Source organism: Canis aureus, chromosome 12 (genome assembly GCF_053574225.1).
Source record: "Canis aureus isolate CA01 chromosome 12, VMU_Caureus_v.1.0, whole genome shotgun sequence".
In the NCBI taxonomy this organism is placed as follows: Eukaryota; Metazoa; Chordata; class Mammalia; order Carnivora; family Canidae; genus Canis; species Canis aureus.
The window spans coordinates 45875845-45892716 of NC_135622.1; the positions used below are offsets into that span (position 1 = coordinate 45875845).

Genomic DNA, 16872 nt, shown 5'->3' on the forward strand with positions numbered 1-16872 from the left:
CAATGTGATGGTATTTGGAGGTAGGGCCTCTGGCTGGTAAGTAGGTCACAATATTGAAGCCCTCATGAATGGGATTAGTACCCATGTAAGGGACCCCAGAAAGCTAGTTTGCCCCTTCGATCATATGAGGCTACATGAGAAGACTTCATGAGGAACCAGGTCCTCACTGGACATTGAACCTGCTAGGCCCATAATTTTGGATTTCCCAACCTCTCGAACTGTGAGACACATGTGTTACTGATAAGCCACCCAGTTTATGGTATTTTTGTTACAACAGCCCACATTGACTAAGACATTATGCTTTGTGGGAAATTTATAACCTCACATACAAAAAAGAGAAAAGACTACAAAAAAAAAAATCAATTAAGGTTTCATTTCAGGAAGCTAAAAAGCAACTTAAATCCAAAAAGAAGGAAGGGTAGAATGATAAGATGTTAATAAAAATACAACACAAATGTATAATAGAGAAAATCAATAATGCCAAAACTTGGTTCTTTAATAAAATTAATACAAAATTGATAAAACTTAACAAAACTGACCAAGGAAAGAAAAAGAATGAAGAGTGAACACAAATTACTAGCATCAGAATAAAAATGAGACAATACTACTGACCAACTTTAACATGTGAGTTTAGATGAAATGGACAAATTCCCTGAGAAATGCAACTTACTAAAGATGACCCGAGAGGAAATAGGAAATTTATATTCAATCAATTCCTATTAAAATTATATTAATTTATATTTATAATAATATTTATATATTTATAGTAATATATTAACAATATTAATATAAATTAGTCGATTTATATTAATCAAAGAAATTGAGTCATAAATTTAAAACCTTCCCACAGAAGAGTCCCGAAGGGCTTTACCAGGTAATTCTTTATTAAAATTTAAGGAAAAACCACATTTATTTTATAGAAGCTATTCCAGCAAATAGAAAAAAAGGGAAAACACCCCAACTTGCTTTCTGAGACTGGGTTAAACTTGATGCCAAAACCTGACATGGATATTAAAAAAATTTCACAAGATAATCTCATGAATTTAGATGTCAAAGTCCAACTAGCAAATATAATTCAGCATTATATAGAAAGGATTACACATCAAACCAAATTAGGTTTATTCCAAAAATGTAAGCCATCATCACTCAAACACCAATCAATGTGTATCACCATATGATCATCTTAATATATGCAGTAAAAATATTTAAGAAATTCAAGACCTGATCACAAAACTCTAGCGAACAAGATATAGAAGAGCATTTCCTTAATTTGATAAGAGTATCTATACAAAATATAGAGCAAACAGGCTGACTCTAAGACGATTTCTACTCAATATACTGAAGATCTTCTTAGCTAATCGAATAAGGCAAGAAAAACAAGTTACAAGGGTTGGAAAGAAGTAAAACTTATTGTTTGCATATGACATGATTCCAAATGTAGAAATCCCAAAAGAATAGAGAGATAAATAGAATTAATGTAGATTTAGCAATGTTATGATATATAAAGTCAATATACAAAAATCAAATATATTTCTACATAAAAATTTTAAAATAAAATTTCTAAAAAATAATACCATTTATCACAGGTCATCAAAATGTGGTTTGTGGGTCAAACCCAACTTGATACTTATTTTTGTAGTAAGGTTTTACTGGAGCACATTCATTAATTTACATATTGTCTATGGCTGTTTCACAAAACACAGAGCTGAGCAGCTCCCATAAATACCAACTGGCTCACAAAGCCTAAAATGTTGATCATCTGGCTTTAGGCAGGAAAAGTTTGCTGATCTCTGCCATATACAGTAATAACAGGAAAAATCAAATACATAAAGATAAATATAATGAAAGATGTTTAAGATCTCTGCACATAAAACTATACATAATACTGAGAGAACCTGAAGAACTAAATAAATGGGAAGATATATCATGTATATTAGCTAGAAGATGCAATACTGAAAATACTTCAATTCCCTCCAAATTAGTGTATACATTCAATGCAATCCCAATCAAAACTATAGGTTTTTGGAAACTGATGGCTGATTCCCAAATTTATGTAAAATTCAAAGGGCCAAGAATACCCAAGATAATTCTGAAGGAGACAACATATATGACAGGTGTCAACATTTAAGAATAAATGAACCTCTGGTACAAGCACAAATAGACCAATGGAACAGAAGTCAGAAACAGACTCACAATGGACCCGAAGATCCATGACAAAACAGTGGGAAAAGAATGGACTTTATTTATTTATTTATTTATTTATTTTTAAGAATGGACTTTAGAAAGTGGTACTGGATGCAATGGATAGCCATATGGAAAAACAAAAAAAGTATGACCTCTATTTCATACCATACACAAAAAAATCAACTCCAGATGGACTATAATTCTGAAAGTAGAAAGTACAATAGAGCTTTTAGAAAATACCACAGAACATCTTTATCATCATAAGTTAGGCAAAGATTTATTAAAAGAAAACAAAAAGCAGTAAGTCAGATTCCTAAATCAAACTTCATTAAAATGAAGACTTTCTTTTCATCACAAGACACCATTAGGGAGTAAAAAAGCAAGCCACAGGCTAAGAGAAGATTCATCATATACTGAAGAATTCATATCCAATATACGTAAAGACTCTACAATTCAGTAAGAGATAGACTATACAATTTTTGCAGAAGCCAAAAAGCATATTTCACAAAAGAAGACTTTCAAGTATCCAATACAGGTACTTTAATAGTGTTAGTTATCGGGCAATTGCAAATTACTCCACCATGAGATACTATGACACTCCCACAGAGGGACAAATTTTTTAAGCCGACAGTATCAAGATGCAAAACAATGGAAATCTTATACACTGATGCTATGAATATAAAACTGGTATAATCACTTCCAGAAACTGTGTGGCAGTATTACTAAAGATAATATACATACCATGTGACCTAGCAAATTCTACAAGGTATACACCCAATAGAAAAGTACATATTTTTACATCAAAAGACAGGAACAGGAATGTTTCACAGCCCCCAAGTGAAACAACCTAATTAGCCTAAATGTCACCAACAATGCAATTAAGTAAATTAATTGTGGACTATTCATAAAATGAAATTACTATATACCAATAAAAAAGAATAACTATATTGCACCAGTTTGGATGAATCTCAGATAAAACACTCAGCAAAAAAAAAGTCAGACATGAAAGAGTTTATACTTTTTACATTTATATAAAGTTCAGTGATATAGTGTTTTATGAAGCACTTTCTTGGCTGTGCAAGAGTTACTGGAGAACTAGTTATACAGGAAGAGAAACAACTAGCAGACTACTATAATGATCCTGGTATTCAAATCACCTAGTAAATACTTACCACATAATATATGGATAATACTTGAAGTACAAAGACAATCTATAGGAAAATTTGACAGGTCTTGCTGACTGACCCTGGGCTAGAGAGAAAACTAAAAAGAGGGAAGAATCAAAGTTCACTACATGGTATCAAGCATGGGTAAGGGAAAGATGGCACTAATGACAAAAGTGCCAATGACTCAAGTCAGGCTGAGAGTAAAGTAACACTCATGTCTCTGAGTGCAGGCTAAAAGACTATTACAAAGAACTTGCCAGGCCCAACAGCAGCGTCTGAAAATTATTGCTTGATATTGGTATTCACTGATTCAACAGGATGGATCATTTGAGAGGTCAAGGGCTGAAATCAATCTAGTAAGAACACAAGTGAAACTCATTATCCAAATGTACTAATTCCCAGATGATCCTTGTTCTTTACACTCCAGGAAAACCTACAATGTCACCTCTGCACTCACTCTGGCTTGACGTCGCTTCACTTTACTTCTCAGCTCATCTCGTAGACATCTCAGTTTATGAATCTTGGTCCTGAGAGCATGTTCGACTGCCTGTGCTCTCTGTGGATCTTCTAAGTTTTTATGAGATCTGTTCACTTGAATCTCTAATCTTTCCAAGTGAGCTAAAACACCTGAGAAAAGTAAAAAGACAATTTCACAAGAAGCCGGGGATTTCTAACTCTGGCAACAGGAAGCATTTCAGTGGGGAACACAGGGTGGCTCTTTTTTCAGAACCTAGCCCACTAAAATGTTAGACATTAGCCACAATTTATAAAACCAGAGGAGCTGACAACAGAAATCAATGATAAGCAACCTCTTAGGCTCAGCACTAATGTACAAGTAGTCTCTGACCAGGACAATGCCTAAAGAGAGCATTTTCTGAATAAAACTCATCTCAGTTACCCATGATAATAAGGACTTAGGAGAAAACAGGGTCACCAGATTCAGGGTCTCTCAGAAACTTTTAAAATATAGAATTAGGGGTGCCTGAGTAGTTCAGTTGCTTAGGTGTCTGCCTTCTGCTTGGGTCATGATCCCAGGGTCCTAGGATCAAGCCCTGTGTCTGGCTCCGTGCTGATCCTTCTCCTTCTCCCTCTGCCTGCTGCTCCCCCTGCTTGTGCTTTGTCAAATAAATGAATAAAATCTTAAAAACATTTTTAAAATAAAATGCAGAATTATTTTTTAAATTGGCTTTTATGCATGTATTCCCAAAGTGCTAATGCATATCTCTTTGGATTTAGACATTCAGAGAGACTTAAACTAAATACTCTGAAGCTCTGCAAAGTATTATTCAGGGAAGTCAGAGTGGCTCAGTGGTTGAGCATCTGCCTTTGGCTCAGGGTGTGATCCCGGGGTCCTGGGATCGAATACTGCATCAGGCTCCCCACAGGGAGCCTGCTTCTCCCTCTGCCTGTGTCTCTATCTCTCTGTGTCTCTCATGAATAAATAAAATCTTAAAAAAAGTATTATTCACAAAGGACTATAAAGATACACACTAAAGGGAACTGCCTATCAGTATTACTGGGTATTAGAAAAGGAAAACAAGTTCATGGTTGGACAGAAATTGAGGCAAATCCTAGTTCCCAAGAGATTAAGGACCAATTTAGGAAAGGTCAGTTTCATAATGCCAATCCAGTCTAACAAAGCGTTTGCTGAACATTTCCTACACGTTAAGACACTTGTGCTAGATGCTTTACTTGCAAACCATGTAAAGAATTAAAGCATGGGGCAGCCTGGGTGGCTCAGCAGTTTAAGTGCCTGCCTTCCGCCCAGGGCATGATCCTGGAGTCCCGAATGGAGTTCCACCTCAGACTCCCTGCATGGAGCCTGCTCCTCCCTCTGCCTGTGTCTAAATAAAATCTTAAAAAAAAAAAAAAAAAAAGAATTAAAGCATGAAGAGAATACTCATTTAATCTCCACAACCACCATCGTTAAGGCTATTATTTGCCTCCATTTTCCAGATGAAGAAATTGAGGCAGAGAAAAGCAAAACAACTTGCCCAAGGCCAGGAAATTTCTTTTTTCTTAAAGATTTGATTTATTCATTCATGAGAGACAGAGACAGGCAAAGACACAGGCAGAGGGTGAAACAGGCTCCCCGGCAGGACTCGATCCCAGGACCCCAGGGGATCAGGCCCTGAGCTGAAGGCAGGTGCTCAACCACTGAGCCAGCCAGGTGCCTCAAAGCCAGGAAATTTCTTTTTCTTTCTTTCTTTCCTTTTTTTTTTTTTTTTTAAGATTTTTTATTTATTTACGACAGACACACACACACACACACAGAGGCAGAGACAGAGGGAGAAGCAGGCTCCATGCAGGGAGCCCGACGTGGAACTCGATCCCCGGTCTCCAGAATCACGCCCCGGCCCCAAAGCGGCGCTAAACCGCTGGGCCACCGGGGCTGCCCCAAAGCCAGGAAATTTCTAATTGCAGAGCTAGGACTCCAACCTAGGTCTAACCAACACCAAAAGTCACTGCCTGGCACCGACCCTTTCACAGGTGTAATGCGTAAGGGACCCCCAAAAAATCCTGAGGGATCCCTGGGTGGCGCAGCGGTTTAGCGCCTGCCTTTGGCCCAGGGCGTGATCCTGGAGACCCGGGATCGAATCCCACGTCGGGCTCCCGGTGCATGGAGCCTGCTTCTCCCTCTGCCTGTGTCTGCCTCTCTCTCTCTCACTGTGTGCCTATCATAAATTAAAAAAAAAAAAAAAAAAAAAAAAATCCTGAAAAGAGAGCTCACTGGCTAACCTGTAGCTCTGAATATAAACACTGAGCATGTCATGAACACACCCTATCGGTGTAAAAACGGGCTGGAACCTACAAATATTCGAAGAATTTTCCTATGCGATGAATGATCTTAGCTGCCTGTCCCTCTGAGTCTTCAATGTTTTTTGCTCCTTTCACCAAAATGTTCCCAAACAGGCCAGGTCATACATCCTTCACTGGAGGAAGGGGCTCTTTTGACCTAGGGGTCATCTCGGCAGCAGTAGTAAGGGGGAAAGGCGACCCGGGGAATACCTCCTTTGGACTTGCCGTCATTCGCCCACTCCATCTCCTTAGATTTCCACAGGCCCTCCTATGAAGTTGTGCAGGCAAGCGGTAAGAGGGACCCAGATATCCTTGCTGGTAAAAGACAAAAAAAGAAAGTCACACCTATTCACGGGAAGCCGCGCACAAGTCAGGCACGCACCGTCGGCCCCGGGACAGTCCGAGTGTCACCCTAAGAACCAGCGCCCCCCCCCGCCCCGCCCCTCCCGTTCCCGGTCCCCGCCGGCGGTGTCCCCGTCTACCTGCCCTGCGCGCGCCCCACAACACGGCTTTCTAAGAGGCCGACAGCCTTCCACCCTGGTCACGGTCCTGTCCGTCACTGGGTCTTCCGTCTCCTTTCCTCCGCGCTTCTCGCTCACGCACCACAGGGATGAGAATTCCCGCCCTTCACGCCTTCAAAAATCAAACCAGTCGGACCCAGCGTGCTTTGCGTCCCCACCGTACAAAAACATGGCGGCGCTCGGGGCCCCTCCCTTATCCCGGCATGCACCGGGGAGTAGGTCCGGCCTTTCTGTGGGCCCGGAAGATGGCGGCCTCCGGCGCAGAGCCGCAGATCCTAGTCCAATACTTGGTGTTACGAAAGGATCTATCGCAAGCTCCATTCTCCTGGCCAGCGGGCGCACTAGTAGCGCAGGCCTGTCACGCAGCCACTGCGGCCTTGCATCTTCATCGCGACCACCCCCACACGGCCGCTTACCTCCAGGACCTGGGGCGCATGCGCAAGGTGGTCCTCGAGGTGAGGCACCCGGCGGAGGGGGAGGGGTGCCGAGGCCGTCGAGACCGGAAGTGGGTGTGGCCTTGAGGCGAGGCGTAACCTCGCTGAGTGGGTGCGGCTTTAGTGGGGAGGAGTTCTTTACCTCTAAGTTTCGGAAAGGGGTTCAGGGGCTTGCGCCCTCCCTCCGTGGCTGGACCGGGCCTGACTGTGAAGTGTGGACGTCGGGCGGGTTATTGATGCTTCCGGCACCCCTCCGCTCTAGGGGAGCGTCCCTCCTGGGAGAGGCCTGGGAGGGTGGAGGCAGGTGGAACGAGGCCCCGCCCTTGTACCTGTGCCCTGGGCCGGCCTTCTATCCCTGCGGCCCGAGCTGCCGGCCGCTCCCTCCCCCGAGAAACCCTGCAGAAGGGACCAGGACACGGGGTTCCTTATTGCCCAGCGAAGTCCAAATGAAGCATTGCCAGGGTATGACGCCTCATTATTTGAAAGTAAATGTGTAGCTCCTATAACTTGACCTTAGCATCATAAATACCAGACACCACCGGTGTTTTGCAGATGGCCAGACAGATCTTAACCCTTAACCTTTCTCCGTGTGTCAATTCTGCTGCTGGAAACGTATTTTAGGAAGATAATTCAGATGCACCAAAGAGCATTCATTGTAGAGTCCAAGAATATTCACAGGAGCACTTCATAATAGTAAAAACATGTGGAAATTACCAAATTTCCAACACTAGCGATTGGTTCATTTTATGCTCATAAAATGTGCTATTATAAGGCTCGCATAAATCATGGTTTTGGAGCATATTTAGTTGGCATGGAAGAGTGCTCATTACTGAGCTGAACTGTATTCTATACAAAATGATACAAATTTAGGGAGGGAAAACTAAGGAAATACATCCAAATATTAAGCAGGTGGTGGGACTTTGGTTATTTTCTAATGCTTCTCTATTCTTTTTAGTTTTCTACATTAAGCACATATTTTACTTTATACTATAAGATCTATTTTAAACAAACTAGGACCCTTGGGTGGGGTGATCCCTTTATGGGTAGCCGGCAAGAGCAGATGATCTTTCAAGAGAAAAACTGTTGGGCAGTAAAATATCAGGCAATAACCTGTGGGAAAATATCTCAAGAATCTGAGCAGATGGAAAAGAAGCAGATAGCTTTTTATTTAGACTCTTTTTATAGGAAGAGAGCCTCAATAAATCATCTGGTTCAGACATCCCTCCTCCCTTACATTCAGGCAGATAATATATTTACCCCTTTTCTCAGAGAGATCTAAAGCCCACAGAGATTAGGTGACCTCCTCTAAGTCAAAGACATCTGGCGATTCCTAGTTGTTAGCCGTAACTCAGGAAAGGGACCAAGGAGTCACCAGGGATTAAATTAAGGTGATGCTGTAGCTGTAAAGACCAGTAAAATAGAAGAACATGCCAAGGCTAACTCCATTTATTGGGTGCTTACTATGTGCCAGACACTAGTCTGAGCCTAATTCCATTGAATCGTCACTACTACTAGGAAGCATTATCATCCCTGTTCTATGAAGGGGAAAGAAAGGCCCAGCTTAGTCATGTAACTCATCAAAATCACACAGTCACTGGGGCACCTGGATGGCCCTGTAGGTTAGGCATGTGACTCTTGATCTCAGCTCAGGTCTTGATCTCAGAGTCCTGAGTTTGGGCCCCCAGTTGAGCTCCACACTGAGTGTGGAGCTTACTTTATTTTTATTTTTTTTAAAGATTTTATTTATTCACAAGAGACACACACAGAGAAGCAGAGACACAGGCAGAGGGAGAAGCAGGCTCCATGCAGGGAGCCTGATGTGGGACTCGATCCTGGGTCTCTAGGATCACGCCCTGGGCCCAAAGCAGGCTCTAAACTGGGTGGCAGGCCACCCAGGGATCCCCTAAAGCTTACTTTAAAAATAAAAACCGCACAGTCACTAAGGGACAGAGCAAGAGTTTGGACTCACTCTAACTCACTGTCCTGTGCTGCTGTCTGATGCTGAAGAAGGAGGCAGAAGTCCATGGGTTTGCCTCTAGCATGGCTGTGTCCAGAAGACTCTAGATATAGAGTGACAGTCTTGGCCTCCTCTAATTTGATAGGACAAACCTCCAGTTATCGGAGTGGCTTCTGCCTTACTAGGCAAAAAAAAAAAAAAAGGCCACATAACACAAATTATTTTCTGAGTGCTAGCTCTAACACTTACTGTTAATAGGAGTCAGTGTGGTGATGAGGATGATGAGAAACAATTGGAGAAAGATGTGGGAGGAATGGTTTGCCCTCTGAGCCAAGAAATAGGAACTATCCCAGCAAAAGGAAAACCCTTCAGGTTTGGGTGGGGTTGGGTGGGAAGGGAGAATGGAGATGGAGGTAACATGCTGTTAGTGTCATATCCTTCTCAGCTCTTAAAGTCAGAGCTGGCTGAAGGATTAGGGATAGCTGTATGGGCACCACCATAAGAGAAGTAGAAAATACAGAGCATAATTACGGACAACACATACAGCATCCCAAGAGAGAAGAGAAAAATCTTTCCACTTTAGAAACAGGCATATTACGCCTCTCCCTGTCCTGCCCCCAGGCTGCTTATCTAAGGGCCTACGGAGAGAACATGGCAGAAGGGGCAGTGAGCTGTTGCTTCTGGAGATGTGCTTTAGGCTCCTTTGTTGAGAGAACTGTTCTACTTTCAGTCAATTTCAGTCAAGAGGAACCCCTTCCATGCTTGTTTTTTCGTTCTTCTTTTTTTTTGGACTTCATTTATTTATTCATGAGAGACACAGAGAGAGAGGCAGAGACATAGGCATAGGGAGAAGCAGGCTCTCTGCAGGGAGCCCAATGTGGGACTCGATCCCAGATCCCTGGATCACGCCCTGAGCCTAAAGCAGATACTCAACCACTGAGCCATGCAGGCATCCCCATGCTTGTTTTTTCATTGCCTTCTGATACTTCCTAAGTAGGCCATTTGGTCGGTGTTCTTTGCTCTGCCACTGGTAGGCTGCAGATGAGAGCACCCTGAAGGAGCTGGCTGAGACCCTGCAACAGAAGAACATTGACCACATGCTGTGGCTGGAGCAGCCTGAGAACATCGCCACTTGCATTGCGCTCCGTCCTTACCCCAAGGAAGAAGTGAACCAGTATTTGAAGAAGTACCGATTGTTCAAATGACTAATGTTATCAGTTGCCTTGATGTATTTGAGTATCGACTGGATCCAGAAACTGCATGCCATCCATCCCTAAGCGTCATCTTTCAATGGCAACTCGCTCCTCCCTTGAGGTTATTAATGTTTCTTGAGGGTCAAACACATGTTCATATTAAAGTTGTCACTAATAAGACTCCTCTTATTTTTAGTTATTAATTAGTTCAGGTGGGGAAAGTAGGTGAGCCACAATATTGTCTTTAGGTCATTGTTCAAATGGAAGATTTGGTTAGACTCCTACCCAGGGGCCAAAGAAACAAACACCCTTCCTTCTCTATTAGGAATAAGGGTTCTTCCAGGCACCCAAGTTTAAAACTTTGCCTTTGAATTCTTTATTTCTTGTTCACATCCTGATATATTCATTGAATCTAGGACAATATCAACTCTAAGATACGCCATTATTTTATAGGAAATGGTTATTAGGAAAGAAGAGATGCTACCAGTTAAGACATGCAATTAACCATGAGATGCATTTCAGTTTCAAAGATGTTAAGGTTTTGGGGATCCCTGGGTGGCGCAGCGGTTTGGTGCCTGCCTTTGGCCCAGGGTGCGATCCTGGAGACCCGGGATTGAATCCCATGTCGGGCTCCCGGTGCATGGAGCCTGCTTCTCCCTCTGCCTATGTCTCTGCCTCTCTCTCTCTCTCTCTCTCTCTGTGTGTGACTATCATAAATAAATAAAAATTAAAAAAAATGTTAAGGTTTCAAAGATGTTAAGGCCTTGAACAGAAAGAAAGAGAAACTTTGATGAGACTGGAGGACTGGTGTATACATATGCATGCATGTGTATACACACACACATATTTGATTTGTCAAGTACCATCTCTATTGTCTTCAGTGCTACCACCCTGCATCAGTCTCTCACTTTGCTCATCTGAATGTCCCACTGGTCTCCTCACCTCTCGTGTAGCCTGGCTACAGTCCAGTGGATGTTCTCCCACTAGGTTTACTTAGGAACATTGAGCACCCTCTTCAGGGTAGACTCCTACTTGCCCACAGAATAAAGGCAGAACTCTTCAGCTTAGCCTCAGACCGTCCATTTTATATTTCTTACCTAGCTTTTTTTTTTTTTTTAAGATTTTATTTGAGAGTGAGAGAGCACAAGTGGGAGGAGGGGCAAAGGGAGAAGCAGGGGGCTCCTGCTCCATCCCAGGACCCCAAGATCATGACCTGAGCCAAAGGCAGACACTTAACCAACTGAGGCACCCTGCCACCTGTCCTACCCAGCTTTTTAAGTTTATCTTCTATTCTTTCCTTATCCAAACTTACTTTTCCACAAAAGCACTCCAGTTGCTGCCTGCCAGTCCCTGACCTGGAAGTCAAGCACTAGTACTCTTCCCTCCCCGTTCCCACCTCTGGACTTTAAACTATTTCTGGCTCAAATTTGATCACCTTCACAATGTCTCACCCAGCCCAAAATGCAGTTCCCTTCTCTGAACATCTAGAACACTCCGTACAGTGTTTTACGTATTTCTAGACACATTTGGAAATGTCTACAGAAACTGTTTGGACCCCTGCAAGGCAAAAGTTATAAAGGGTAATTTGCTCAGCAGATATTTATTGCAAGCCTACCGTGGCAGGATGTATGAGGAGCTGAGGATATAAGGATGAAAAGAGTTTTTGCCTTCAGGTAGCTAAGATCTAATGAGAAGACAGATACATAGATAATCCATACAGAGAGAATTGCACAAGGTAATGTGAATTGACTTTCCCCCTATCCTTTAGATACTAAAACAACTAAGATACTAGATACAAAAATTTTCCATTACAAGAGGTGGTCATTTGAAACTAGGAGAGTGGATAGAGGAATTGGTAGAGTACAGAGGGCAGAACCATTTCTAAGAAGCCAAGTGAATAGAATTTCAAGGTGGAAGAGAACAATCAAATGCAGCATAGAATTTCAGTATATAAGTACTGAAAACACTTAGCAATTGGAAACATAAAGGTGAATTTGCTGAGAGCAGTTGAAGTAGCATATGAGGGTGGGCATCTAACAGTCATCTACTGAGACGGGAATAGGAGAGGAGCTAAGAGGTGGGGACTGTTTTTTCAAGAAGCTTGGATGGGAGGAGGCAATGGTTGAATGGAGGCAGGAGAGGTAAATGCTGGGTCCCATAAGAGGAATTTCCTTAGATGTCCAAGCAAGTTTATGGGTGAGGAGAGGGAGGGTTGGGAGAAGAGAGTTCCAAGTTACTAATGAAGTCCAGAAAAGGTGGGAAGAGGCAGGGTTAAGGAGATAGAAAAGGACTGGCCTTGAACAGAAAGAAAGAGAAAACTTTCATGAGACTGGAGGAAAGAAGTAGGGACACACATACATATCCATGAGTTTATAGGCTGGAGAGGGGAGAAAGTTGAAGTTGACTGTCCTTGTTGACTTAATTTTCTTCTGTCAAGTAGGAAGTATATAGCCTTTCATAACACTGAACAAACTTACTAAGCATCATATTATATGGGCTAGCATAGTGGTTAGGATTTCATACTCTGGTGTCAAATGGCCTGAGTCCAAATCCTGGCTCTCATACATTCAAACTGTGTGAATTCAGACAAGTCATTCAACTTCCCTGAGTCCCAGTTCCTTCGTCTGTATAATAGGGATTTACAGGAGTGTTATGTGGATTAAATATGTCTCAGTATGTACAGGTCCCTGAGAACAGTGCCTGGGCACTTGGTGCTAGAACCTAAGCATAAAAAGTTATTAGAAGACACAGCCCTCAAGGAGCTTTCCATCAAGTGAGCCCGTTGTCTAATTCCCTTCCTGCTTGAGAGTGATGCCATCCAAGTACCATGAAGCACTCCCTGCTATTAGGAAAATATTTCTAAATGACATCGCATCTTAAAAAACAGCTCTAAGACATGGTGATAAAGCTCAGAGAGAGATGAGTCTATACAGCTGAGAGAGAATAGCTCAGGCAAATCCCTAAAGCTGAGATCCGAGGACAAATATTGTAAACTTCTACCCAAGAGGGGAAAGGACAGGTATTCATGTGTTGATACTATGTGAATGCAAACTAGTAGCAGGGAAGTAGCAGATTGTATTTGTATCAGCTCAGACCATTGCCATTTGAACTAGATCAGTGGTTTTTGACATGTGGTCCCTAGGTCAGCATCACTTGGGTACTTGTTAGAAATGCAAATTCTCAGGCCCTACCCCAGACCTACTGAATTGGAAACTCTGGTGCTGTCTAGAAGCAGCCTGGTCCCAGGAAGCAGTAGGCTTAAAAGATGAAGAATAAATTATGTGATTTAGGACCAACACATTGTGGTAGTGTATAATGTGCCTACGGGAAGGAACAAGATGGAGAGCAAGAATCTGGCACGAAGTGTAGTATATCTAGCCTTGTGTACCAAGTTTACCAAAAAAATGATATATTCTCCAATAGAGCAAAGATTCTGCTGCAAGCCCCAGAATAGGTGATATATCCTTGAAAAGAATCTCCTATACTTTGGTAAGTTTCTTACATGTAAAAAATGTGTTGTAATTAATTAAAGGACTACCCTATGTGCTCATCAATTCTGACAATTTTACAATGCAGGCTACCTTGTGTCAAGTTTACAGATTCAAAAAGGCTTTGACTTGTCTGAGATCAAAGTCAGTGGCAGAACTGGAATTGAAAACCAGGTCTTTTATCAGTCTGGATTTCTCGTAACCTCTCCTAGTTGGCTACTAATTTGGTTTTCAGACATCTAGGTACTAGAAAGTAGTTTGAAAAGGGGTCATGAGTAGTTCAAGTGCTGGGAAGCTGTATCTTCCATTTTAAATTGGTTAATTGACATTCTGGATTGTAAATCAGCCTCCTGTGACTGTGAGTTGTGTGACTCAATACCCTAGAGTCCAATTATCACTGGATGAGCTGACAAAATTGGGTTTCTGAACTGGTAGCGCTGAGAATCGGTGCCTAGGTCACTGCCTCTCATGGGGCCAGCAGAATACAGAGGGCTCCCCTGGAGGGGTATTTAAAATCACGTTTTATTGTCACTTAATCAACATACATCTTCCCCCACAGATTCTGAGATGCCATCCTAGAAGTGTGCACTGCTTCCTGGTCGAGAATCTTGGCAATAGCGAACCACTGTTACTGACGGGTGGTGTTAGTGTGGAAATGTGGCTGAGAACCATGGCCCTCTGCTACGACTGCCACACCAGTTTTAGCTGCTCTCTGATGTTAAGCTTAACACAACGCTGACTCCTTCTCTACTTTAAAATCCAAGTTTGGTAGGTCTTGAATCCTGGCCTATGGCTTGTAGCTGTGGGGGTTCTGCAAGGGCCAAATAGGTGGCACCCAAGTTCTAAACATACATTCTTGATAAATATGATAAAAATCAGATGGAGAAACAAAATATTTTTTATTACCAATGGTTAGAAGATACAGCTTTAGATGATCACCTAAATGGGCTTGATAACTTCCTGTCCTAAGGAAAGTGAGTGGAGGAGATACCACCAAAGTTGCAAGGTACAAGTAGAACAAATCCCTCATGTTCAATCTGTTTTAAACTTCGAGAGATTAGTTTCCAGCCAACTGAGAAATGTGGACCAAAGGCAATCATCCACCAAGTAGGTTATTCATTCAGCCTGCATGAGGAAGAATAAGGGGGTGGAGCTACCAGGAATACTAGGTTCCTTGGTTTACTCTATAGAAGCAGAAGTGGCGGTAAAGTATTCTGCTTTCTCCCCAGTGTCATATGTAAGGAGTTCTGAAGTGCCAATGATCCAAAAGGAAGATTGATCTGGCAACAGGTACAAGATGTATTTTCCGTGAGTGGGGAGGAACCTTGGGGCATCAGTAGGGAGGCTCCTCAAGATAATCAAGGCACAACTGTGATGATGTGGCTGCAAAATGAAAATGGAACCATAAGAAATATGATCTTACTTCCTTATGGTACAAATGACAAGAGCAAGGCAGGTGACAACCTTAGAAGGCCTGAGATTCAGGCCGAGCTTTGCTACTTAATGGCTCTGCAATTTTGCCTCCCCTGTGAATAATTCCTAACAGAAATTATTTAAATAATCAACTCAAATTTAAGGATCTATTTAAAGAATACCTCGTAAGTATATGCTATGTAACTATCATCCCATAGACAATTTCATCTCTTTCAATGCAATCATTATGCTTACTTCTTTTTTTCATCTTACTGCATTATGGAGATGTCTAAACAGGTCCTTGCACTGGTGGGTACCTGTAATACAAGGGAAGCAGTGTTAACAATTATCCTTGACTTGCTGTTGATTGTACTGGAAATTTTTTAGAACTTCACTATTTGGTATATTATTTGTTAAGAGTTTCAGCAAATACTCTGTATCAGATTAAGGAAGATCCCTTCTGCCACTGGTTTGCTAATTTAAAAAAAAATTCATTTATGGGTTTTAAAAAAAATCAAATACCTTTTCTGCATCTGCTGAGATAATCATATGGTTTTTCTCTTTTGTTACTGTGGCAAATTACATTGCAAGACTTCAAATATTGAACCATCTTGTTCCTGGGATAAACCCTATTTTGGCAGGATTATTTAACATGAGAAAAATGGCCTAGTTAAGAGACCTGGGTTCCAGGGCTGCCTGGGTCACTCAGCCAGTTAAGCATTTGTCTTCAGCTCAGTTCATGATCCCGATAGTCCTGGGATTGAGACCCATGTCATCATCGGGCTCCCTGCTCTGTGGAGAGTCTACTTCTCCCTCTGCCCCTGCCCCTCCCGCTGCCCTCCCCCCCTTGTGTGTATGCAAGTACACATTCTAATAAATAAATAAAATATTTGGAAAAAAAAAAAAGAGACCTGGGTTCCATTCATCTTTTAGTGCCCTGGCTTTAAAAACCAACTATATGCTAACAACTTCCAAATTTGTATCTGCAGCTCCAAGTAACCCCCTAAATTTCAAATCCATATATATCCAACAGCTAATTTGGTATCTCTGCTTCTAGAATGTCTAACAGGAATATCAAACATTGCGACAGAAAATGGATTAATCCTGCTTCTTTTCCCCATCTCTGTTAATGAAGGTTCCATCCTTCCAGTTTGGCTCGGGTCCAAAACCTTGGAATTACTTTTGATTCTTCTCTCACACTCCACATCTGATAATGCTGTTGTTCCTACTTCCAAAATACATCTGGAATCTAACCACCTGTCACAATTTCCACTGTTCTGATCCTGGTCCAAGTCATCATCTCTAGCTTGGACTATTGCAATCGCCTCCTACAGATCTACTTGCTTCTGTATTTGCTTTCTTTACAACTATTCTCAATACAAAATCCCAAATGATTCTTAAAAAACTCAAGTAAGATCACATCACTCCTCCACTTAAACAGTTCTATTGGCTCCTGTGTTCACTCACCTCCTTTAGGTCCTTCTCTGAAGAGCTTGTTCTGACCTTCCCATTTTAAACTGTAACCACTCCCCTCCAGAAGCATTCTGTCCTTCCTTCCCAACTTAGTTTTCTTCATAGCATTTAGCACCTGACATACTCCATGATTTGCTCATTTGTCAATCAGCCTTCATTAGAATGCAAGCTCCATGAGAGCAGGGATTTTTCCTTTCCTCATTAATGTAGCCCTAGTGCCTGGAATGTAACTGGCAAACAGTAG

At 42.0% G+C, this 16872-nt stretch overlaps 2 protein-coding genes across 11 annotated transcripts in view; one reads left to right on the forward strand and one right to left on the reverse strand.

Annotated features, from left to right (window-relative positions):
- CENPO (centromere protein O) overlaps nucleotides 1-16872 on the reverse strand; it is a 33554-nt gene that overhangs the window by 11101 nt on the left and 5581 nt on the right. The window contains exons 1-4 of one of the 10 annotated variants that reach the window (XM_077843913.1): nucleotides 7087-7155; nucleotides 6632-6782; nucleotides 6360-6464; nucleotides 3808-3977 (exon numbers count right to left, since the gene is read on the reverse strand). In XM_077843913.1, coding sequence (XP_077700039.1) covers nucleotides 3808-3977; nucleotides 6360-6393 — 204 coding nt within the window. In that variant the 5' untranslated portion in view covers nucleotides 6394-6464; nucleotides 6632-6782; nucleotides 7087-7155. Of the gene's footprint in view, nucleotides 1-3807; nucleotides 3978-6359; nucleotides 6465-6631; nucleotides 6783-6879; nucleotides 7225-15410; nucleotides 15473-16872 lie in introns of those variants that run through there. The other 9 variants (XM_077843914.1, XM_077843907.1, XM_077843917.1 and 6 more) reach the window with 9 other exon arrangements.
- Nucleotides 6846-10434, forward strand: PTRHD1 (peptidyl-tRNA hydrolase domain containing 1). The gene is made up of 2 exons (XM_077843918.1): nucleotides 6846-7125; nucleotides 10096-10434. The coding sequence occupies exons 1-2, from the start codon at nucleotides 6874-6876 to the stop codon at nucleotides 10264-10266; spliced, it is 423 nt and encodes a 140-aa protein (XP_077700044.1). The 5' UTR covers nucleotides 6846-6873; the 3' UTR covers nucleotides 10267-10434.